This window comes from Corapipo altera, unplaced genomic scaffold (genome assembly GCF_003945725.1).
Source record: "Corapipo altera isolate COAL_440 unplaced genomic scaffold, ASM394572v1 104, whole genome shotgun sequence".
Classification (NCBI taxonomy): Eukaryota; Metazoa; Chordata; class Aves; order Passeriformes; family Pipridae; genus Corapipo; species Corapipo altera.
In genome coordinates, this window is record NW_020884920.1 from 5,726,344 (window position 1) to 5,747,878 (window position 21,535).

The 21,535-nt window shown below is 51.1% G+C and overlaps 1 protein-coding gene across 3 annotated transcripts; it reads right to left on the bottom strand.

Moving 5' to 3' along the window:
• Positions 1 to 10,309: 10,309 nt before the first annotated feature.
• On the bottom strand, positions 10,310 to 20,697 carry SSTR5 (somatostatin receptor 5). Of its 3 annotated transcripts, none has more exons than XM_027656759.1 (2): positions 20,421 to 20,697; positions 10,310 to 12,289 (listed from the first exon to the last, which is right to left on the bottom strand). In XM_027656759.1, exon 2 carries the CDS (start codon positions 12,242 to 12,244, stop codon positions 11,132 to 11,134), a length of 1,113 nt encoding a protein of 370 aa, XP_027512560.1. In that variant the 5' UTR covers positions 12,245 to 12,289; positions 20,421 to 20,697; the 3' UTR covers positions 10,310 to 11,131. The 3 variants fall into 3 exon arrangements, with proteins under 3 accessions (XP_027512560.1, XP_027512561.1, XP_027512562.1); XM_027656760.1 differs by lacking the exon at positions 20,421 to 20,697 and adding an exon at positions 19,750 to 19,894; XM_027656761.1 differs by lacking the exon at positions 20,421 to 20,697 and adding an exon at positions 16,500 to 18,121.
• Positions 20,698 to 21,535: the final 838 nt, after the last annotated feature.

Consider the following 21,535-nt stretch of genomic DNA (forward strand, 5'->3'; position numbering starts at 1 on the left):
TTTTTTTTGCCTAAAAAATTTTTGATAGAACAGTGGAAAGGTAAAGGCGAGAAAAAACATCTTTTTATCCCATTCCTCCTTTCCCACTCCCTCAGTTTCTCATCCTGAACTGTTTGTATGAAGATTACAGGAAGAGTCCTTGCCAGGCAAACTCCTTCCCACAGCTGTTGGAAAAAGTAGTTGAAATAAAGGTATTGCTTTGAGTACCTGCCTTGGTTTCATTTTTTAACCCATAAGCCTTTTCACAGCACCTGGCTGAAAACACCAGACTGGACATGGAATAATCTGTGGAGACAATTTGAGTGCCTTTAACACCGAAGGATTCCAGGAACTAAACTGATCCCAGCTCCTCTCCTTGCAGGCCTGTGAACAACCATCACGGGGAGACAGAGCAGTCAATCACCTTTTTTGTTTTATCAAATAAATACCAAAACTTTCAGATCTCCCAGTCCTCCTGAAGACAGGGATTTTTAAGCAGCAAAGGAAAGTCGGGATGGAAACAGATCCCAAGCCTTGAACCTCCAGGTCTGCTCCTGCTCCCAGCGGGAAAGGGAACGTGGGAAAATTCCAGAGCTTTTAAAACCACATTTGAGAGCTCAGAATCCTTTTCCTACTTCTAAGTCATCCCTCTCACACCTGGATTTTGCAGCTGAACTCCCAGTGTGGGTGCAGGGAATTGTTGAGGATCCTTTGGAGATGCTGGAGTTGACTGGGCATTGCCAGCCCTCATTCCTCAGAATCCAGCAGTTTTCCTGCAGTTTTGCCTCACTCCCATCAGCACTGACTACAATTAAAAAGGAAAAAAAAAACCTGACCCAGCTGGAATTATTGCCAGGGGAAAAAAAAAAAAATCAACACAACAGAATATCTTTAGTTCTCTGACTTCAAAGCTACAAAATTTGCAATTACTGGGCCAAACTTTGGCAACAGGGAGGAGAAAAACTCATTTAACACCCTCTCCTTCCCCTCCTTGGCTTGTGTTAAGCCACATTGATGCTGGAAAAGTTATTTTCTCCTAAGAAGAAAGTAAAAATCCACCCTCTCTACCCCTTTATCCAGATCTCTGTAACACACAGGGAGAGATATTTTGATTATTGAAGCCACGGGACACATTGAACCCCCTCCTGACCCACTTACCATCAGCATTAAATCATTAAAGCCACGCTGCTTTCAGGTTGCAGAACGACCTTTCAAATAATCAAAAAGGTTATTGGCTCGCCTCCATTATTCAAATGAGTCATTTCTAGCATTAAAAAAAAAAAATAAAAAAAAAAATAGAAAACTCAACCCCGGGAGAAAAATTGAAATCTCTAAAAAAGCTTAATGTACAAAGACATTCCTAATTCCACCTTTTGAAGGCATCAGCAGGTTTTTTCCAGCTTCAAGGGCCGGGAGAAACATCTCTGGTTAGAGGAGTTTAATGAGTCCAATCCAAAGCACAAATATTTGAGATCTCTCATCCCACACAGGCAGCCTGCCAGGCTCTTTCTTAGAAGAACAGAATTTAAATATCTTTTTTTTTTTTTCCCCCCATCAATATGTAGATTGGAAACTGAGCTTTGAAAAAAAGCTTTTAAAGTTCTTTTTCTTCTCTTTTTTTTTTTTTTTTTTTTGAAGAGAGGAAAGTGGGGCTTTAAGTGCTCGAATTTAAGTGAAAAGGAAAAAAAAGCTTAATTTGTATTTATTTTTCCAACCTGTTCCCTAAATTGGCGTTTTGCATTTGGTGCTTTGAATCGAACCAGGAGGGATCTGTCAGAAGCTCTTTCCCAAATCCTGAATTACACTGAAAGGATAAAGCAGCCTCAGCTGCCAGAATTCCCTGGGGAATTTGATTCAGGAATATAAGACCTGGAGGTCGCTCTCAGCCCAGGATCCCGTGGAAGGTGAAGCCCCCAGTACAAGACACGAATAAACCAATTTATAAATGGGTTTAATCGCCAAAATAACCTCCCCTGGCCTTGGGGCAGGGCCAGGAACGGGAGGCAGAGGAACCTGGGGAGGTGGAAATGGAGAACAGGAGCCTTGTGTACAACGGGAAATATGGAAAACAGCAGGTGAGAAGCATCTACCCCCAAAAAAACCTCTTTGGGTTGATAGAGAAGGATTAAACAGATTTTGAGACAGAATCCCTTCATCTTTCTGACTTCAAATCTGCAAAAGCTGCTATTTTTGGTCCAAGCTTTGGCAATAGGGGGGAGATAAACTCATTTCACAGAGTTTGTCAGAGCCTCTCCCAAGGAGGAGCTGGGACAACCCCCGTCCCTGTTCCAAAAGGTGACGGATGGAAGAGCAAACAAAGGACCTGCCCACATTCCCTGAGGGCAGAGGGAGATTTATGGGCAAGAGGAGGAAAAAACACTTGAAGTAGGAGGAGGATCAGACTCCTCAAGTGGTTGGAGCGAGAAAAACGAGCTCTCCATCCCAGGAAGCCCTGGACGGGACACTGGGATGTGCCAGCAGCGATCAGGGCAGCTCTGCCAGCACAGAGAACTCGGGGCACGCTGAGCTGTGCCCCCCGAGCCTCCCTGTCCGGCAGGTTGAAGTTTTAGGCTGGAAAAGCCACGAGAAGTAGCTCCTGCTAAAAATCCCCCTCTGGAGAAGCTGAGCCAGGGATGTTTCCCCCCCTGAAACTTCCAAAGTCCAAAATCCCAAGTGGCTTTTAAACCCCTCCGGGGTGGTGACACCCCCACTGTCCTGGGCAGCTGTGCCAGGGTTGGACAACCCTTTTGGTGTGGAAATTTCCATAATATCCAACCTAAACCTCCCCTGGCACATCCAAAAAGCCTGTTCTGCTTTTTGCGCTCACCTCCCTTGGTCACTTATTCCCTTTTTTTTTTTTTCAGTGAGAGCATCCAACAGATCCCCCATTCCCATCTTCTCGCAGCCTTGTTTTGGGGGTTAAGGAGGTTGTTTTGGCGAGGTTTCCGCCCTCCCGGCTTTCGGGAAGGTCAGGGTAAGAACAGCAGGCACCTCTGCCTTGGGCAAACCGCTTTCTTCCTCTCCATAAGGAAACTTTCCTTTTACAACAGGAACAGGCAGATAACATCGGGGCAGATAAGGGAACCAGGCAACAAATAAAGCTAATGGATTGCCTTTGGATGAGTTGAATGGAACTTAATGACTCCAGTAAGGACCTATTCACTAACACGGATTTAAAGCCGCGCATAAAAGGCAGGAGATAGAAGGGGAAAGTGTTAAAACAAACAGAAACCACTTCCAAGGCGGGGAGCGATCCGTGGTTAAAAGGCTGCAGACTTTGGCCCGCACTGGTTGCTGCTTCCCCACCCTGCCCTGGCTCTGGGAATGGCATTTCCCAAAGTATCGGGAAGAGGCTCCAGGCGGAGCGACAAGGACAGGCTGGGGATCCCCATCCTCCCCCCAGGAGGGACTCGCAGGTCCCCAGGCGCTCTCAGGAAGAATATTCCCTGTTCAGGGAGAGGTGGGACACCTGGAGTGATTCCCTGTTCCTACCAAATCCTGGGGATGCCTCATTCTCCCCCCACTCCCCCTCGTTTTCCAGGGTGGTTTTAACTTTCATGGCAAGATCCTGAAAAGGGCAGAGTTGCGCGTCCTCTCTGCCAGCTCACCCTGCACAGCCCCTCAGCACCTTTGCTTCGCCTAATGTGGGGAGATTTTATATATTTTCTGCCCTTTTTTTTTTTTTCAGTTAAACTCCCCTGAGTAAAGGAGGGCCCGGGCTTGCCCCAGCCCAAATTCTGTGCCCAATTCCTGCTCGAACAGGGCACAGGGACAGTCTCTGGCTCCGCAGACGTGCTGACAGCAGCTCCCCTGGGCGGGGGAATTAATTGTGCTCTCCCCAGAATTAACGAGGCCGTTCTGCTGTCCCGTTTGCAGCTCTGTGAAACCTCAACACCTCAGCCCGTGTCCTCCTCCTCCCGCAGCCCTCTGTGCGAACACAGCCCCATATGGCGGGTGCCAGACGGGGCTGACGGCCCCGCATCCCACGCTGGCAAATATTCCATTTCCTGACGTGCATTTCCCCGGCTACTGACAGGAATCAGTGCGTCAAAGTGGCATTTCCACAGAATAAATTCACGTCCCTATATTCCGTTTGGATTTCTCCAATATCCATGAAATCTTCCGTGGGGCAAATGAGATTTCAGTGTGTTTCTGATTTGATATAAACGTGGGGTCGAGCTGGAAAATACAGAGCGAGCCAAGCAGTGGGAATAGGGGGGTCTGCATCCCTGAAATCCCGGAGTCATTAAGGTGGGAAGGGATCTCTGAGGTCGTTGAGTCCAGCCAGGGTGACAACACCCCTGTCTCCCAGTCTGGGATCCTCGACCAGGAGCCAGCACAGAATCCTGGAATCATGGAATGGTTTGGGTCATGGAATTGGCTCAAGGTCACAAACTGGATCCAGAGCTTAAAGGTTCAAGATAGAGCAAGTGGAGAAAGCTTTCACCTTTGGTGACTTTTCAGGGAAAGATGGAGAGATAGCAGAGGATTAAGTGTTACGAGATGGCAGCGGGAGAGAGAGAGGGAACACAGAAAGCCCAGAGCATCATCCATCTCATAGCAACCAGGGAGTCACTCCAACAACACCAAAATGGGCAGAAATAAATGTGACATGGAAACAAAAGTGCAGGTTGAGGTGAAAACCAGAGACATTTCGGGTGAGTGAGCTGGAGAAGCTGTGCTGGGAACAAACCACTGGGGCAGGAAAGGAGCAGCTCCTGCCTTGGCTGCAGGAGGGGATGGGCAGGGAAAGGCACTGAAATATGGCCTGGCAGTTTTTAAGGATGCTGCTGCATGGATCCAAGCTGTACCAGGATCACAGATCCCAGGAAATGTTTGGATCCCAGCGATGACCAGCAGGTTCAGGGAACAGAGGGCTGGGTTTAGCAGAGGCTCTTGGGATCCTGCTGCTCCAGGGAGGTTTGTGTTGAGACATGGACAATGTTGATTTGGGAATTCTGACTCCATTTAGCTGCCACTCAATGAGGGAAGGAGCAAAACCACCACCTTTGGCTCTGCTCTTACTCCAACAGAAATCCATCACCTCTGGATCTCCTGCCCCAGCTCAGAGCCAGGCCTGGGTTTTGCCTCCCTTGGAGAGCAACCAGGGAAAGATCCCAATACCAGAGGATTCCAGGATGACCCTGCTGAAACCCAGGGGGCCAGAAATCACCAGTGAGGGACATTAACCACTGCTGAGCCCTCTGAGATCCCCACTGGAAGCCCTTTGGAATTGTTGCATTCTGCAAATGCCACTTTTACAAACTGAACATGTGACTTTTCCCCCCAGTTTTCTTGGAATAAATCATGAATCACTTCCAAAGGTGCTCCTGTATCCCAGCACTTGCTTGTTTGACTTCTACACACGAGCACTTCAGCAAAGCCCTTTGGTCTCCAGCAGCTGAAAATCCTTTTGTTGAGAGGTTTTCGTGGATCTCAATGAATATTCAGAACTGGGGACTCAAACAGAAATTACAATAATCAAAGACAATTTTCAGCCTTCAGGTGGGCCCAGGGCAGGGATTCCTTGACCTTCATGTGGGTGTTTGTTTTCAGCAGGGCAGCCCCAGAGGTACCATTTGCAATCCTTTCATGAATCAAAGGCTTGGCCAAGAAAAAAAAAGCCGAATAGGGAGATTTTAATTGGAAGAATTGTCTGTCGAGGTATTAAAAATGTCACTCAATCCCCGGGGTTTGGTGACTGGGTTTGAAACGTGTTAAAAAAAAAAACAAAACACAAACCACCACCAGTGTTGGGGAGTGTCACTTCTGTCTGCTGCTTTTTGGGAATGGCTGGCTGGGAGGACAGATTTTCCCGGGAATTTGTCAGGCTTTGTCAAAGGATGACATGTTTTGATGGGATGCCTTCGGAGGTGCTGTCAGCTCGGGGTTGCTTCCTCAGGAATCCACTGCCAAGCTGCTGGGGAAAACCCTCTGTGGGAAAGATTTGGAGAAAGAGCAAGCTGAGCTTTTGAAGGCTCAGCTCAAACCTGAGCAAAGTCTTTTTTTGGGATGAGAGAAGAGCCAGGGCGGCGACGGCTTCGTGGCAACAGGAGAGAGGGGCAGGAGGATCCAGGGGTCCTGCGAGGAGTGGAGCTGCTTCCAGAAATAAAAGTCCGGGAAAAGAGCTCCTCCAGCTAGAGCTGGGGCCAGGCATTTGTGATGGCACCGAATTCCTCGGAGAGCTGTTTGCTGGAAAGGTCATTTGCCTGCTTTCTCTGGCAATTGGAGCGTTGAAAGCCTCCCTAAAATTGGCTCGTTAAATGTGACTCATTGCAGCAGCAGCAGCTGGAACATCCATTTCCTCTGATCCCAATCCTGACCCAGGGGGGAGTGGGAGAAGAGGTGGGGTCGGGCTGGTCCTTGGTGAAAAGCAGGACATGGAGCGATCCCACCTTCTTTGGAAATCCTTGTGGTGCCTGATGTGACTCTCTGACTGTGACAAAGCTCCCAAGTGGCAGGTCCACTCCAAAAGGGTCCAGGACGACTCCCAGGGGCAGCAGAGGTGTAGTGGGATTAAGATGGAGTTAAGACAGATCCAAGGATGAGAAGAACAGAAGAAGAAAAGTTTGCCCAGAGAAGCTGTGGCTGCCCCATCCCTGCAAGTGTTCAAGACTTGGAGCAACCTGGGCCGGTGGAAGGTGTCCCTGCCCATGGCAGGGGATGGCACTGGATGGGGTTTAAGTCCCCTCCCAACCCAAGCCATCCTCTGATTCCATGATTCATCCCACACATGGTCCCTGCCAGTCCTGCCCTTGTATTCCAGGGACATTCAGCCCTCACACGTGACCCCCTGTGTGGACACCAGACCTTCCCACGTCCCACATTTCACATCCCACCGTCCTCCCAAGAGAACCATCGTGTTGGAGACCAACTTCCCAGCATTCTCCTCCCAGAGCAGCAGCTGGGAAGCAGAAGAGTGGCACTACAGGGGTGTCACTGTGCCCTGGCACAGGCTCTAAGCCTCCCACAGCAGCTCGTCCAGGAGCAGCACTGAGGCCTCTGCACTGAGATTTTCAATTAAGGAACACAAAAGGCCGTTTAATAAATTCTGAGAGCCTTGTTAGCTGAGACACAATTAAGATTAATGTTGATTTGGGACCAGAGGAAACAGGGCTGGGAGTGAATCAAAGAGGGGCAGAGAGTTTGCAACACTGGGATAGTGCAAGGATGAGTTTCCCTCCTGGAGCAGTGGATGGGATCCAGTGTATTGCTGTGCTGGAGGGAACCTGCCTGTATTTCCCTTTTCTCTCCCAAGACAAACACCTGAGCACCCCAGGCTTGAGCTTTGCAGTCATTTCCCAGCCCTGAATTCCAGGAGGAATCCTGACCCTCATGGCTGCATTGGATCAAAGTCCTCCTGAGCCTTCATCTGGCAGGAAACTGGGAAAGAAGGAAAAGGTTGTTTTGGCCTCCTGTGATAAGGAGCATCCCTGTATTTTAGGTCGTGCCTGGGTTGAGGGGAGGATGAGTCAGTCCAGCTTAAAACCTGCTGTGTCCTCTGCTCAATCTGTTTAACCTCCTCTAATGCAAATGAAACCATGCCTAATTTATTAATGTATAGGAAAAGAACTTGGCAAAAACATTTCTCTGCCTTTTAATGGCATTTTAGCAACAGAAACAACACATTTCTCATGGCTCACGCTGCCACTTTCTAATCCTTGCTGTGTTTTCACAGCACAATCAGTCATTTATTTGCCCAACCCCCATCTGGCAGAGAATAAAATCGGGCAATACTCCCCAGATAAGGCCTGGCTGGGTATTAAGCCCTGGCAGAGTCATTCCAGTGGCTGTGGAAATCCTGTGGAAAGGGCTGTTTGCCATCAGCCATCAGCTCAACCTGCCAGTTGGTCACTCACCTGCTGAAGGTCTCTGGTTGGAATTCTCCTGCTCTGGGATGGCAGCAAATCTCCACAAAGGCCAGTGAAGGGTAAAACCTGAGCTGACTTTGGCTGTAAAACCTCTCAAAAAGCCAGAAGTGCCCAGCTGTGAGGGTGGTTTAGAGGGAGGAGGAAAAGAAGGGTTAAATTTTTGGTTTTCATTGTAAATCAGACAAAGGTTTTGAGGAGGGCAGAGTGAGATCCTGAGGGAAGAACAGCTCACCCTGCTCACCCAGGGCTGCTCCCAGGGCAGGGAATGTGCCCAAGGCTCAGAGATAGGGAGAGAAATTACAGCCAGGGCTGAGTGTGATGGAACAGGGACCCAGCAGATAACACAGAGCAAATATTGGGGCAAGGCTGGACCCCAGCAGATAACACAGAGCAGATACTGGGGCAAGGCTGGCTGCAGGAGGACTCAAACAGGCTCTGGCAGCCTGGGTTTTATTCCTATTTCAGCATTCAGGATGTCAAACACCCTGCTGGATGCTAAATACTGCAATGCTTCTTCTTGTGCTTCAGGGAGTGATTTCCCGAGGTTTCACCCAGATTTCATCCCTCCCCCTCTGTCACTGTGAACAAACCACCTGCACTTTGGCCATAAATTGAGGATATTGTTTCTAGCCTGCTCCCCAAACACACACAACCCCTGAGCCCTGGCAGAAGTTCCCTGGCTCATTTTCCACCCCCCTCAGCACTGCTGGGGCTGGGAGTGTTGGAAAAGGGGCTCTTGGTGGCACTGAGCCCTTCCCTGGGCTCAGCAGCACCATCCTGGCCATGCCACTGATGGGAGGGGGGTGAACACGTTGGATCCTCCCTCAAGACCCACTCTGAGTGATCCCCAATTTCCCTCCCAAGTCATCCCTCTTGGAGAAGGTAACGACAAGCTGCACATTTTTCTGGAGATTCATTGTCAACAAGAGCCACCTGATTGTCCATCTAGGGCTGTGTTTTCCAGCAAAACCTCCACCTGGATTAGGGAAAGGACACTTATGTCAAAGAGATGCCAGATTGATGCACCAGCACTTCACCTTTTCATAAAAAGTGACTATTCCTGGGAGGTTTTAATAAAACTTTGGTGCTGGCACCGAACATGCACTTTGTGATGGGACTTTTAAAATCCCTCCTCCATGTAGGTGTGGGAAAGGAGGCACTGGGTTGGTTTTAGAGGTGGAAAACCAACGGGAATCAGAGCCCACCTCACATCAAACCTGTCAGGTTAAAATCAGGAGCTGAGCCAAGATCTGTGAGGCCACGACACCGAGAGCAGAAGCTTTTCCTCACTGGTTGGAGTCATCCCTTCCTCTTTAGTTGCCCCTGTTTCTGTGGGAATGGATTTCATTAAGTGCAATGTGTTTGCAAAACAAGAATTCCTTCTGCAAAGGCACATTTACCCGTTCCCTGGGGCCCGAGAGCCGCTGCCCGCTCAGGAAATAAAATTAGTTGTGATTCTTGGGAAATTAGAAAACAAATCTGTCATTACTCTAATGGAAAGCTCTTTTCAGTCCCATGGGTACACTCTGCACACAAGCCTAAAGTGGTTTCTTTGGGGGTTTATGGAAAATTAATAGAAGCCAAGTTGTGCTGTAAATCAAGAGAGAAATTAGGAAGGAATTCAGAGGCTTTGGAGTTTTCTGCCTCCTGGTGTCATTCTTGCTTGCAAGGAGTTAATCTTCAGGGCTTTATCAAGCTCTGAAATCAAGGCAAAGAGGATCCTTGGGTTGATCAGCACATGGATTGTGCTTTTCAGCTTCCCTTGAGTCTTTCTGGTCATCACTCGTGGTCAGAGCATCAAAATCCAGGTGATTAGCAAAGGATAACCCTTCATCAGGGCCTGCAAAGGGGGTTGCACATCGAAATCAGCACTGATTGGCTCCACTTCTGTTCAATCTTAGTGTGGGAGTAAGATCCAGGGCTGGATGGGATGTGCCAGTGGGTGTTCCAGAGGGGCTGAAGCCTCTGTGTCCCCAAGGGGCACCTCCCTCCCCAGAAGCATTAATTAATTATTAATTATTAATTACTGCCACTTCCCAAAGGAGCTGGGAGCTAAAATGGGTTTTTCTAATCCCATCAATGGAGAATAACTCATGGCAAATCCACTGCAGGCAGATGGAGGTGGCAGGGAGGACATCAAGGCCTGCACTAATTATGTCTCAAGGACTGATAAGAAGTTGATTTACGCCTGCAACGGCCTGATAATTCCTGAAATAATAGACAGTGGGTGACTTAATTAATCAGAGTCAACCTGGCTGTGCTGGGATTTGGAGTGAGATTCAGATCCTGCAGTTGTCCCTCATTGTATCAGGTGAGTTCTTGTGCTCTCGTGTTTGGGGAATGTGAGTGTGGCAGGAACAGAATCCCAGAGTCCTCAAGGGCTGGCAAAGCCCTCCAAGATCCAACCTTTGAGCAAACCCCACCCTGCCAACTAAACCACAGCCAGGAGGGGGGTTGAACTTGTTTTAATTTCTGAAAATACAGTTTATATTCACGTCCAGACTGACATTCAGAACCAATAAATACACACGACAGCTCCCCAGGACTTCACAATGATCAGCACTGACAGAACAACAGAGTGGTCACATCACGTTTTTTATGCACTTTGGGTTAGAATGTGAGAACATCATGAATACACTGAATCCTTTAGGATTTAGACCTATTTAGGATTTAGGTCTTCCTAATCATGTTTTTTTTTTTCCTCATTCTTGGTGTGTTTGAAGGATTCCTGGGTACCATGAATCCCTTAGGTGGGTTCATGATATTAAACCAATGCAGAAGGAGCACCCAGCAGGTTCCAACCACGGCTCATGCACAGCTCTGAGGTCAGTGCTGGGGCCTTTTGGGTATGAAACTCTTTTAAGAAACAGCATTTTTCTCGTAAGAGATCCCCTTGAAGGATCTCAGAGACACTGTCTGAGCTGTTTTCTGCTTTGAGGTGCTGCCAACAGTGCAGAGCAGCCACAAGCCCAGCTTAACAAGGTGGTTAAAACTGATTTCATGTGGTTTTGCATCACTAGGGCAGTACAAAGCCTGGAAATCAGTTCTCCAGAGGACCCAAAGTGGTCCCACATGACCCAGGTCACCACAAGAGCTTGGCCACAGCCCGGTACAGCCCCCACCACTCCGAGCTGGGGAAGGGAGGGGAGTGAAGCCACTTCTATGTACATTTACTGGAGCCTGTGGGTCTCTACCTTTCACCTTTGCCACGAATTCATCTCTCCTCGAGGCCCCCCAAGTTCTCCAGCTCTCCCAGCCCTTTTCAGCCCCAACCCACGCCCTCAGACCTTGCTGGTCTGCATGTGGCCGTTGAATTCCACGTTCCTCTGGGTCAGCATGGACTCCTGCAGACGGCTGCTGTTCTCCTGCCTGTGTTCCACGGGCTCCCCGTCCTCCACGCCGTTGCCCTTCCGCAGGCAAAGGACTTTCTGAAAGCTCTGCTTGAAGTTGTCAGAGAGGAACCCGTAAAGGATGGGGTTGGCACAGCTGTTTGCATAGGACAGCACCACCATAAAGAAGTACAAGCCCTCCAGCACGGGGTCTGCTGGTAGGATGAATATCAAGTTGACGATGTTCATGGTGTAAAAGGGGAGCCAGCAGAGCACGAAGACCACCACGATGATCACCACCATCCTGGTCACCTTCCTCTCCGACCTCCTGCGCCTCGTAGACCCCACCCGGACCCCTGAGGACTTGACCTTGATGACAATCAGCAAATAGCAGAGGCAGATCACCAGCAGAGGCCCAAAGAAGCCCAGGACCGAGGTGTAGACGATGAAAGCCGCCGACCAGATGTTGACGGGCTCCGGCCAGTTCATGTTGCAGGTCTGAAAGTCCTCCTGCACGTCCGAGAAGATGATGACTGGAAGCACCACCAAGAAGGAGAATGTCCACACGGTCACACTGATGAGCTTGGCCACCCTGGGCCGCCTCCACTTGGTGGATTTGATGGGATGAACCACGGCCAGGTACCGGTCCATGCTCATCACCGTCAGGCAGAAGATGCTCGTGAACTGGTTGATGCCGTCCACGGTCATGACCAGCCTGCAGAGGAAGGAGCCAAAGGGCCAGTAGGAGATGGCATTTTGGGTGGCCAGGAAGGGCAGGCCCAGCATGAAGAGCACGTCGGCCACGGCCAGGTTGAGGATGTAGATGTTGGTGACGGTTTTCATCTTGGCGTGACGCAGCACCACGTAGATGACCAGCGTGTTCCCGCTGAGCCCCACGGTGCACACCAGGAGGTAGCAGATGGGGATGAGCACTTTGTGGACGTACTTGAAGGGGGGCTGCTCCGGGAGGGTCCCGTTCTCCGTCGTGTTCGTCAGCAGGGAGGAATTCCCGCCGCCGGAACCGCCCTCGGCGCCGAACGCGTTGGAAAAGTACAAAGGATCCATAACTTTTTATTTTAAGGCTAAAGGAGGTTAAACTTCATCTTGTTCCTAGGAAGAAAATTTGAAGAGGAAGAAAAAAGAGAGAAGGAGTGAATTCACAGAACATTCAGCTTGACACGTCATTTAATTTTCTCTGCAGGTTCAGAATTTGTGTTGGAATTATGCAGCGAGCGTGTGAGATCAATGCCTGGACAAAGAAATTGCACAGTGGGAGAGCTCAGGGCTCATCCCAGGAGCTGCTGGCATCTGTTTCATTTTCACAGGATCCAGGCAGAGCTGGATGGAACCCTAAAGATGTGAGGCTGCACAACAGTAACACGGGAAGAACAGGAATCCTGCTGGGAAACACGGGTGAGAGGGGAGAGGGTGAGGCCATCACACTTCCCAGCCTGAGGCAGAAGGAGTTGGGATGCCCTGGCACGTGGTTGTTCAGGTCCAAAACCTGCTGTAACAAGGCCAGTCCTTCCTCTGCTGATAAGAAATAGGAAGTTTTGCAAACAGCCTTCCCCATTTGAGTGTCTCACTCTCTGTGAGCCAACGTCCTCTTCTGGGGTATCCAGGAGCTGGGCTGATAATACCAACACTTCCCAGCCTGGAAAAAGGAGAGGGTCTTTTAGCAAGGTCATGAGGTGATAGGACAAGGAATAATGGCTTTAAACTGAAAGGGAATAGGTTTGGTTTAGTTTAGACATGGGGAAGAAATCCTTCCCTGGAGGGGGGGGAGGCCCTGGCACAGGTTGCCCAGAGAAGCTGTGGCTGCCTCATCCCTGCAAGTGTCCAAGGCCAGGTTGGACAGGGCTTGGAACAACCTGGGATAATGGAAGTTGTCTCTGCCCATGGCAGGGGGTGGGACTGGATGGACTTTAAGGTTCCTCCCCACCCAAACCATCCTGAGATTCTATGCAGTCCACAAGGCCACCTTTACCCTTAATTTTCTGTCTAAAATCTGGTAGAGGAATTGTTGGAGCAGAATTTGGAAGGACTCTGAGGAGCACACACGGATCAGGCTGAGAGCAGAGCCCTGCATTGGTGTTGGGAGCTTTAAAGTCCCATTTGGGGCAGTTCTGCTGTCACTGAGGTGACCTGGGGGGGCTCAGGGATGAGTCCACCCCACCTCACTCCTGCACAGCCCAGAACCAAAGGCAATTCCCAGCCCTTTGGGTCAGAAGCTCTGCTCCCGTGTTTCCCAGGTCTCCCTGTTTGCATGGAAACATCAGTCTGATGGATTCAAATGCCACTTATTGCCTGGCAGAGCCACTGGAGAACACCCAGGGAGCACCAGAAGTGTGGAATTGGGGAACTAAACCCTCCATGACAAGGACAAAACCCCAGGAGAAAAGCCCATGAGCTCCAAGGTGGGAAGGGCCATGGCTGAGCTCCCTTCTCCGTGGATCAGGATGAGGCACAGACAGGCTGGAATGGAGAGGAACAACCTCCTCCTTTTCCATCTCTCGAGACAGTTCTTCTCTCAGTATTTCCAATCCCTCTCCTCTCCCTGAACTGTACTTTGTGGCCGAGAAACACCTTTGTTCTGCCAGCAATCCAAGCTGCAGTGGGCACTGCAGGGCACAGCTGAGCAGAGGGGGCGGCAGGAGAGGTTTTAATAGACATCCTGCAAGAGGCTGAGAATTTCCAACGCCCTGTTTCTGCGCTGGGCTTGATTCACAGGAATATTTTTTCATATTTTTGTCCAAGTAGGTGTTTATAAAGCATTTCTCCAGAGAAACTTGAAAGCATTTGCTCTAAAAAAGTTGCAGATTCAAAACATGAGGTCTCTCCCGAGTCTCACGACGAACCTTGGTGAAGGTGCTCAAGCAGGTTGTGCTCAGCAACTTCTGTTGCCATCACCTGATGGTCACATTTCCATAATAATCCGGGGGCAGGAAGCTGGATTCCCAAACACCCAGCCCACTCTGCATCCATGCCTTTCGAGCCCAAGCAAATTGAGCATCACTGCAGCACGAAAACCTCCTTGTCTCCAGGAGGAATCCAAAACCACCTCCACGGCTGTTGCTGGGCTTTTTCTCTTGGGGTGAGAAAAACTGCAGTGGGGGAAGAGGAGAAGTCCCTCCAGCTCCCAGTTGTAATCACAAATCTGCTGCTCTGATTTGGAAACGTGCAGATGGGGAGTAGGTGTCTCACATGTCACTCCATGGGAGGAGATGGAGCAGGGAAATCAGGGATCCAGGGGGGCTGGGATGGCAGGAAATGCTCCACATCATCTTATTCCCCCCCCAAATCCAAGCAGGGAAGGCTAAGCCAGAGGTGAAAAGGGCCATTTTAAAGCTGTAAATGATTGGGAGGGGTTTTTTTTCAGTGTTTGCTTTAGGGCAGTTGTGGGAGAAGTTGAATTTGGGGGTTATTATTCTAATTTTTTAGGTGATTATTCTAAAGCCAGTTTCCTAATTTTGGTCATGAAGGAAATATATGACCATTTACAACATTCTTACAAATGCTTGGAGGTGGAGATGATCTGAAGGTTCTGAACACTTTGTTTGGGTGTTTGGGTTCAGCTGTTGCAGCCACGGCACGGTGGGAGCATCCCTGCAATCTCTGCAGGGAGAGATCAGCCAGACCATACTCCTTATAAATGAAATAGGACTGGATTAGTGCTCAGATAAAAAAAGGCAGAGCCCAGCTCTGTCTAAAAAGTGGAGTTTTAAATGCTGTCCTGACCCTCAGCTTAAAATATTGTGTTAAATCTCAGTTTAAAATATTGTGTTAAATCTCAGTTTAAAACATTGTGTTAAATCTCAGTTTCTTCGTGGGGGGGGGGAATCTGGGAGAAGCCACAGCAGCCCCACACTCCTCCTGGGCTCTGGGGGTTTGGGAAGATCCCATTTTCTCTCTGTGTGACCCAGCTGGGATGTTTGAAGGGCAGAATACAAAGGAAAAGGGTGGTGGGATGGGGCAGTCGGTGTTTATAAACTCTTTTATTTCCAACTGAAACTTTGGGGCTGAGTTTGGTGCTGAGCCTGGGAAAGCAGCTCTCCTCAGCAGTGCAGACAAGCTCAGCATCATCAGTCTGGGCCAAAAAAAAAAGCCAAGTTTTTGTGCTGGGACTTCAAAAATAGGAGGATATAAAAAAGAACCGGAGCTCAGCAGGGGCAGGTCAGGAGGTGCAGTCATGTGTGGCTCATCCTGGGGCTTTCAGAAATGGGGAAGGACATCTTTACTCTAAAGGCACCTCCTTGGAATAGGTGACTGTGGAAATGACCCAGGAAGTTCCAGCCTGGTGCTCCTTCCACTGCCTTTGGAGTTGAGGCCTTGGAGGAGCAGGACAAGGAGCTCCTTTAGTTGGACACTCTCAGATTTCTTCTCACCCTGAAGAAAATCTACAGCACAAAGGGCCTCAGGCTCTTCCAGCCCAGCATTCCTGATGCACCCAAAGGTTTTCCTGGAAGGACTTTGTGTGTCTTCCACGGAGAGGGACAGTTTCCAGCCTCCTCCAGCAGCAGCTGTGATGTCTCCTCCTGCTGCTGTGCTGTCCCCAGGGGTCAGTGACACTTCAGCACTTTGTCACTGCAGTATTTTGGGGCTCTTCTCTTGGTTCTGTGTGAACATTAACCTTCACTCTCGGGGGTTTTGTTGAATTTAAATGATGAATTTCACAATATTTCTTTTCATACCGAGAGCACTGAGAAGGTAATCACAGAATCCTGGAATAATTTGGGTTGGAAGGGACCTTAAAGAACATCCAGTCCCACCTCCTGCCATGGGCAGGGACACCTTCCACTGTCCCAGGTTGCTCCAAGCCCCTTCCAAGCTGGCCTTGGACAATTCCAGGGATGGGACAACACATTTGCTGAGGGGCAAATCCACTTGCTGAGGCTCTGATGCAAAATCTCAAGTGTTCATCTGGTGCCAACCTGCAGGCTGGCAGCACCAGGAGGGACTTTCCATCACCTGAACATTCCCATGTGAGGATGTGATGTGCTTAAAGTCATCCAGGTCTGAAAACTGAGCCCAGACCTCGAGTGTCCGTTCCTTGTTTTATCCACTCAGCCATGGAAACCTCCCTCTCTTGTAGCCACTGGTATTTTGGGGCTTTTTTATGATATGGTAACAACAAAAGAAAACCTGGACAGCTGCAGATGATGTTTTTCTGGCTGTTTTGGATGAGCACAGAGGATTTCTCCCTCTGTCCATCTCACAACTTGCCCCATTCTGCCTGGGCTCCCATTGTCACTCCAGCAGTCAGTGGCCATGACCCTCCCCAAAGGATGACTAAACATAATTAAGACATGCTGACTGATACCTGATAGCCTTGTTTGGGTGTTCTTAATTAGTGGATTAATAAAACACATCCCCTCCAGGGCACTTGTTCTCAGCCAGATTTTTTTCCCTTTGCTGTTTGATCTCTGAGCCACCCCACTGGTACAGTCCATAAATTATGGGCTTTCTGCTTAAAACACACAAACCAGAAAGGAGATAAGAACACAGACCCAGAGAAACCAATGATATAATTCAAAATTCTCCTTTGGCAGGGCAAAAAAAAAAAATCAGCATCCACTGCAGCTGAACATATCTGACTGTCCATGTCCCTGCCATAATGAGGGGAGAGAGAAAAGAGGGATTATAGCACAGCCCATCCTGCTCAGAATTTAGTGAAAAGTTCTCTAGCAGGTATCTGAGATAAATGTAATTTTGCTGGGCAACAGAACAAGGATCCAACAGCACAGAGCCCATCAGTGACTGAAGATCATCACAGCCTAAGGAAGAACAAACCTTAAAAATGCCCAGCCAGATGAAGGCTGAAATCCTGCCTGGCTGTGGTTGCAATAGCAAAGCAAAAATAACCCTCTGGAGTGCATTGCATGAGAGTGGAGCTGGGATCAAGCAGGAATTACAGAAAGAAACCTAATTTTATGAGTCAAGATTTGATCTCGCTGCCTATTTACTGCTGGAATCATAACTCTCTTATGCAGCACCGACCGTAATTGCTGTGAATGGAATTACAACAACAGGATGGCAAATTGCTGCTTCCAGGTGCAGGAGGACCAGGAATAACAGCCAAAATGGGAACCCAGAGGGACAGGCTTTGAAAACAGGCATTCTAAGGTGTAATGGGAAGAAAAGCAGCTGGATAACTCTCCAAGAATTATGTACTGGCAGCAGAACTTTGTAGGGTTTTCCCATCCCAGAAAGAAACCTCATTTTAGGAGTCAAGATCTTCCCACCCCATGGATTTGTCAGTGGAGTAATTTGCTGTGATAATTTGCTGTAATAAAGCAAAGAAAACTCTATTGGTCCTTCAGTAAATTTGCCCTTTTGAGTGTTCATCACCTGCTGCTTCCCATAATACAGCCCAGGGGCCTCATTCCTGGTGTTTTCATGGATCCAGCAGGCAGAGCTGAGGGTTTTGCTGCTGGAAGGGGAGGGAGATGGTGTGAAAGTTGGTGTGACCTGGAAGAGCAGCTCTGAAATAACACCCCCAGGGAAGGCTCTGTGTGAGCAGGAGGGAGATGCAGCATCGTGGTGAGACCTCCTTCACCTCCTGGCAGTTGTCACCACATCCTGGGACTAAACCAGGAGCTGCCTAAAAGCACACAAATCTCATTGTTCCATATGTAACATTCTTGGTTACCCCTCTCCCAACCCTGTTCCACCACCTGGGGTTGAAAAGCAGAATGAATCAGTGCAGATGGGAACTTTTTAAAATCTGCCATTTGATGTTTCTCAGGGTGTGTTTCTCGCTCCAGAAAACCTGGAGGGATTGATTTTTCCCTACAGAACACACAACAAACCAACTGTCTCGCCCTAAATTGCTTCTCTCTTTGGATTAACTGCGTTGGTGCTACACACTGATCAGCTGAAGTCCAAGTTGAATGACTTCTTACCACTTCTAGCACTAGAAAAATCTTTAAAAAACACATTTTCAAGCTGACAACACCTGGTTATGCCCCTGCTCACCCCAGCCCAGCGTTTCCTAGAGCACCCTGAGGAGACACGACCTGGTAACTTGCTCCTATTTTTAGTTTGCAAACAAACAGCCCATAAAACAATTCTGCTTTTGCCAAATATTTGCTGAATCCTTTCTTTCCCCGAGCACACTTCAGGCTCTGTTTTGCTCAGGGATTACTCACTCGGGCTGAGCTGGTCCTGCCACACAGACAGTCCTGGAAATCACCTGCTGCTGGTTTTGCTCCCAGATTTCAGCAGTTTCAGGCAGAGGAAGGTGTGGAGCCGACACCTTTGTGCCCTCCGTGGGCTGGGATGACCTTCCAAAATCCAGCTCCAGCCCTGGTCCATCACCATCAGCAGGGATTTGTATCAAAATGCTTCTCTTCCAACCCTCTCCTCTGCGATCCAGCTCATCCAAATCCAAACATCAGCTGGTCTCAGGGACATGAGAGGCTCAAAGACAGGGCAGTTGAGGAGCACAGACTACAGGCTGTGTCTGCTTCCAGGCTGGGGGAGAACTGGAACAGCCACGGATCCCTTTGGCTCTGGGAGAGCCCCAGGTTGGAAGGAGCTCAGGAACAGCTTCTCTTGCTGTAAGAAGTGGAGCAGCTCCAGAAGAGGAGCCTTGGGGAGGAACTTCCAAGGTGTGGGGTCTCTGGCTTGGATAAACCCCACACCAGTAGTGCAGATCCACCCCAGCCACCAAGTGCTGGTGCCAGCGTGCCCAGGAGCTGGGATTTCCCACCCCAGCACTCCCAGACTGATCCCAGCACACCGAGAACAGGCTGCCTGGTGGAACCTGCACATCTCCTCCCTCAAAAACTCCAAAAGCTCTCTAGTTCACCCCAACACAACCTGCAAGTTCAAAACACCTGAGCCGGGTTGTTCTTTCCCTGCTCTTCGGCGCAGAGCTCCGGGCACCGGGAACAGGCTGTGCCCGGATCCGGGAATTCTGGAAGCCGCCTGGAGCCAGCACAGGGACACACGGAGCTGCTCCCAGCCCAGAGCAGCGCTGACCCCCAGGGCTCCGCTTCGACCTTGACATCGGCGTCCTGCTGCCCACCCTGGAGCAATTCCAGCCCCCCGTGCTGGGTCGGAGAGGAGCATCCTGCGCTCAGCTCCGGCCCCCCGGGGCTGGCTGAGCCCCGTCCCTGCGGGCTGGGCACATCCAGGGCTTTCGCACCTTTCTGGGGAGGGCAGCACCGGGCTGTGCCCGCACATCCCTCCCGCAGGTGCCTTTCTCATCCCTTTGGAGCTTCCGAGCCGCGCTGAGGCTGCTCCTGCTTCAAACACCGCGTCCTCCGCCCGGCAGCGGGACCCTCCCCGGGGTCCCTCCAGCCAGGACGGGTCACCCCCGTCTCCCCCATCATCCCTCCAGCCAGGACGGGGGTCACTCCGCATGGAAAGCCCCCTCAGAAGGGCAAACTCGGGGTGGCCACAAGAGGGACCGATGGCTGCGGTGCCTCATTCACCGCAGCGAGCCCCCAAAAAGCGCTTTGCGACCCCTCGCCTGCCCCATCCCCATCCTCCCTCCTCTCCCCCATCGCTGCCTCTCTCCTCCCCCAGCCCCGCTCGCTGCTCCCGTCTCCCCCGGGGGTCGTTACCTGCGGCTCCAGGGGCTCCTCTCCCCTCTGGAGTCAGGATGCTCCCGCTCCCCCCCCGAGCCGCGGTGGAGCCCCGCTCCGGGAGCGCTCCCCGCGCGTCCCTGCGGCGGCGGGCGGGGACGGGGCCGCTCCCCCCACCCCGGGGAGGAGGGACGGGGCTCCCGGCCGGGGGAGCAGCGGCCCTGGGGCCACCCCCCCGTCGGGAACTCGGGCGGGAGGGTGGGAGCCGAGGGAGCGGGAGGCAGGAGCGCTGCGCCGGGATGCTCTGCCCGCAGATCCCCCCCGCGCGTCTGTGCCCCCTCCCCGTGTGTGCCCCTTCACCACATCCCTGCTCCCCCCCCCCCGTCTGTGTCCCCTCCCCGTGTCTGTGCCCCTTCACCATATCCGTGCCCACCTCCCCATGTCTGTGTCCCCTCCCCGTGTCTGTGCCCCCTTCATCATATCCGTGCCCACCTCCCCATGTCTGTGTCCCCCTTCCCAAGTTTCTGCCCCTCTCTCCATGTCCGTACCCCCTCTCTATGTCTGTGCCCCCCTCCCCGTGTCTGTGCCCCCCTCCCCGTGTCTGTGCCCCCTCCCCAAGTCTCTGCCCTCCTTGCGATTTCTCTGCCCCCCTCTCTATGTCTCTGCCCCTCTCCCCGTGCCGCCCTCCCCAAACCCAGGGGTGCCCTTACCTGGCTCTGCCGCTCCCGCCGCTCTGCCCCGACCCCGGAACCCGGGGGTCGCAGCCCCCCCGGCCCGGTGCGGGCTCCGCTCTGCTCCCGGGAGGGCCCGGAGCCCCCACTGCCCGCCGAGAGGAGAGACCCGCATTTCCTCCCCTGCCTGAGCTCCTTCCAGCCCCGACAAGTCCTTTTAAAGGCTCCCGCGGGCTGGTCCTCAGCGAGCCCCCTCCCCGAGCGCGGGGACTCGCTGCTGCTCCCCCAGAACACGGCACACGAGCCCGCGGGCTCCTCCGGGGGCAGCGACGAGGATCTGACATCTTCGGCGCAGTTATTTGATGCTCCCGTCCCTGAGCAGAAGGGGAGACCGAGTGCCAGGGTCGCCCTCGCATCCTGCCTCTCCGCGGAGAGCTGTGCCCATGTGGGGAGGTTTTACTCCAGCTGGCTGCGAGTCAGACCCGAAAATTACTGTCTAGTGGAGAGATAAGGGCTTAACATCCAGGCTGCGTTGGATTTATTCCCTCTTAACCTGTCGGGGGGGTTCTACTAGGCAGGAAGAGGGTGAAATATTTGGAATTTTGAGCATTTTGAAACGCAACAAGTAGAATAAAAGTCGTGCAGAGCTCTCCCCTCTCCACCCTGCACCCTCCCTTTGCTGTTACATCCGTAAACATCAGTACCAGTGGCACTTACACTGCTTTGCTCCCTCACTCGTGAGGGGGGTCAGGGCCGGGTGGTTACAGAGCTCAGGGCTCCCCAGCCCTGCCAGACACTCATCAGCATTCCCAGGGCATCGTGCTTCATAATAATGGATCTGAACTTCATGCACTGCCGAGGCTTTTCAATTAGAGACCTGTGATTGAGTCAGACGTGTGAAGGCAGGGAGAAAAAAAAAAAAGCAAAGGAGAGAGCTGCTTTTGGCATGTCAGCCTGTAATTCAATCTGCTGATGTATTTATGGTCATGTATTGCTAAATTGAACTCAGACTCTGGTCCTCTCTCGCCATGACAATGGGGAGAGTCATCTGATAAAAATAGAGTGGGGCTGATAAACAGAAAAGGAAGAGGAGGTTTTGATCACCTCCTCTGGAAACGTGCCAAGCAAAATGGGAGTGCAACAGCCCCACTGGG

What these genes read in the sequence shown, in the direction of transcription:
- SSTR5 (XM_027656759.1), bottom strand. Translation starts at nt 12,244, where the DNA reads ATGGATCCTTTGTACTTTTCCAACGCGTTCGGCGCCGAGGGCGGTTCC.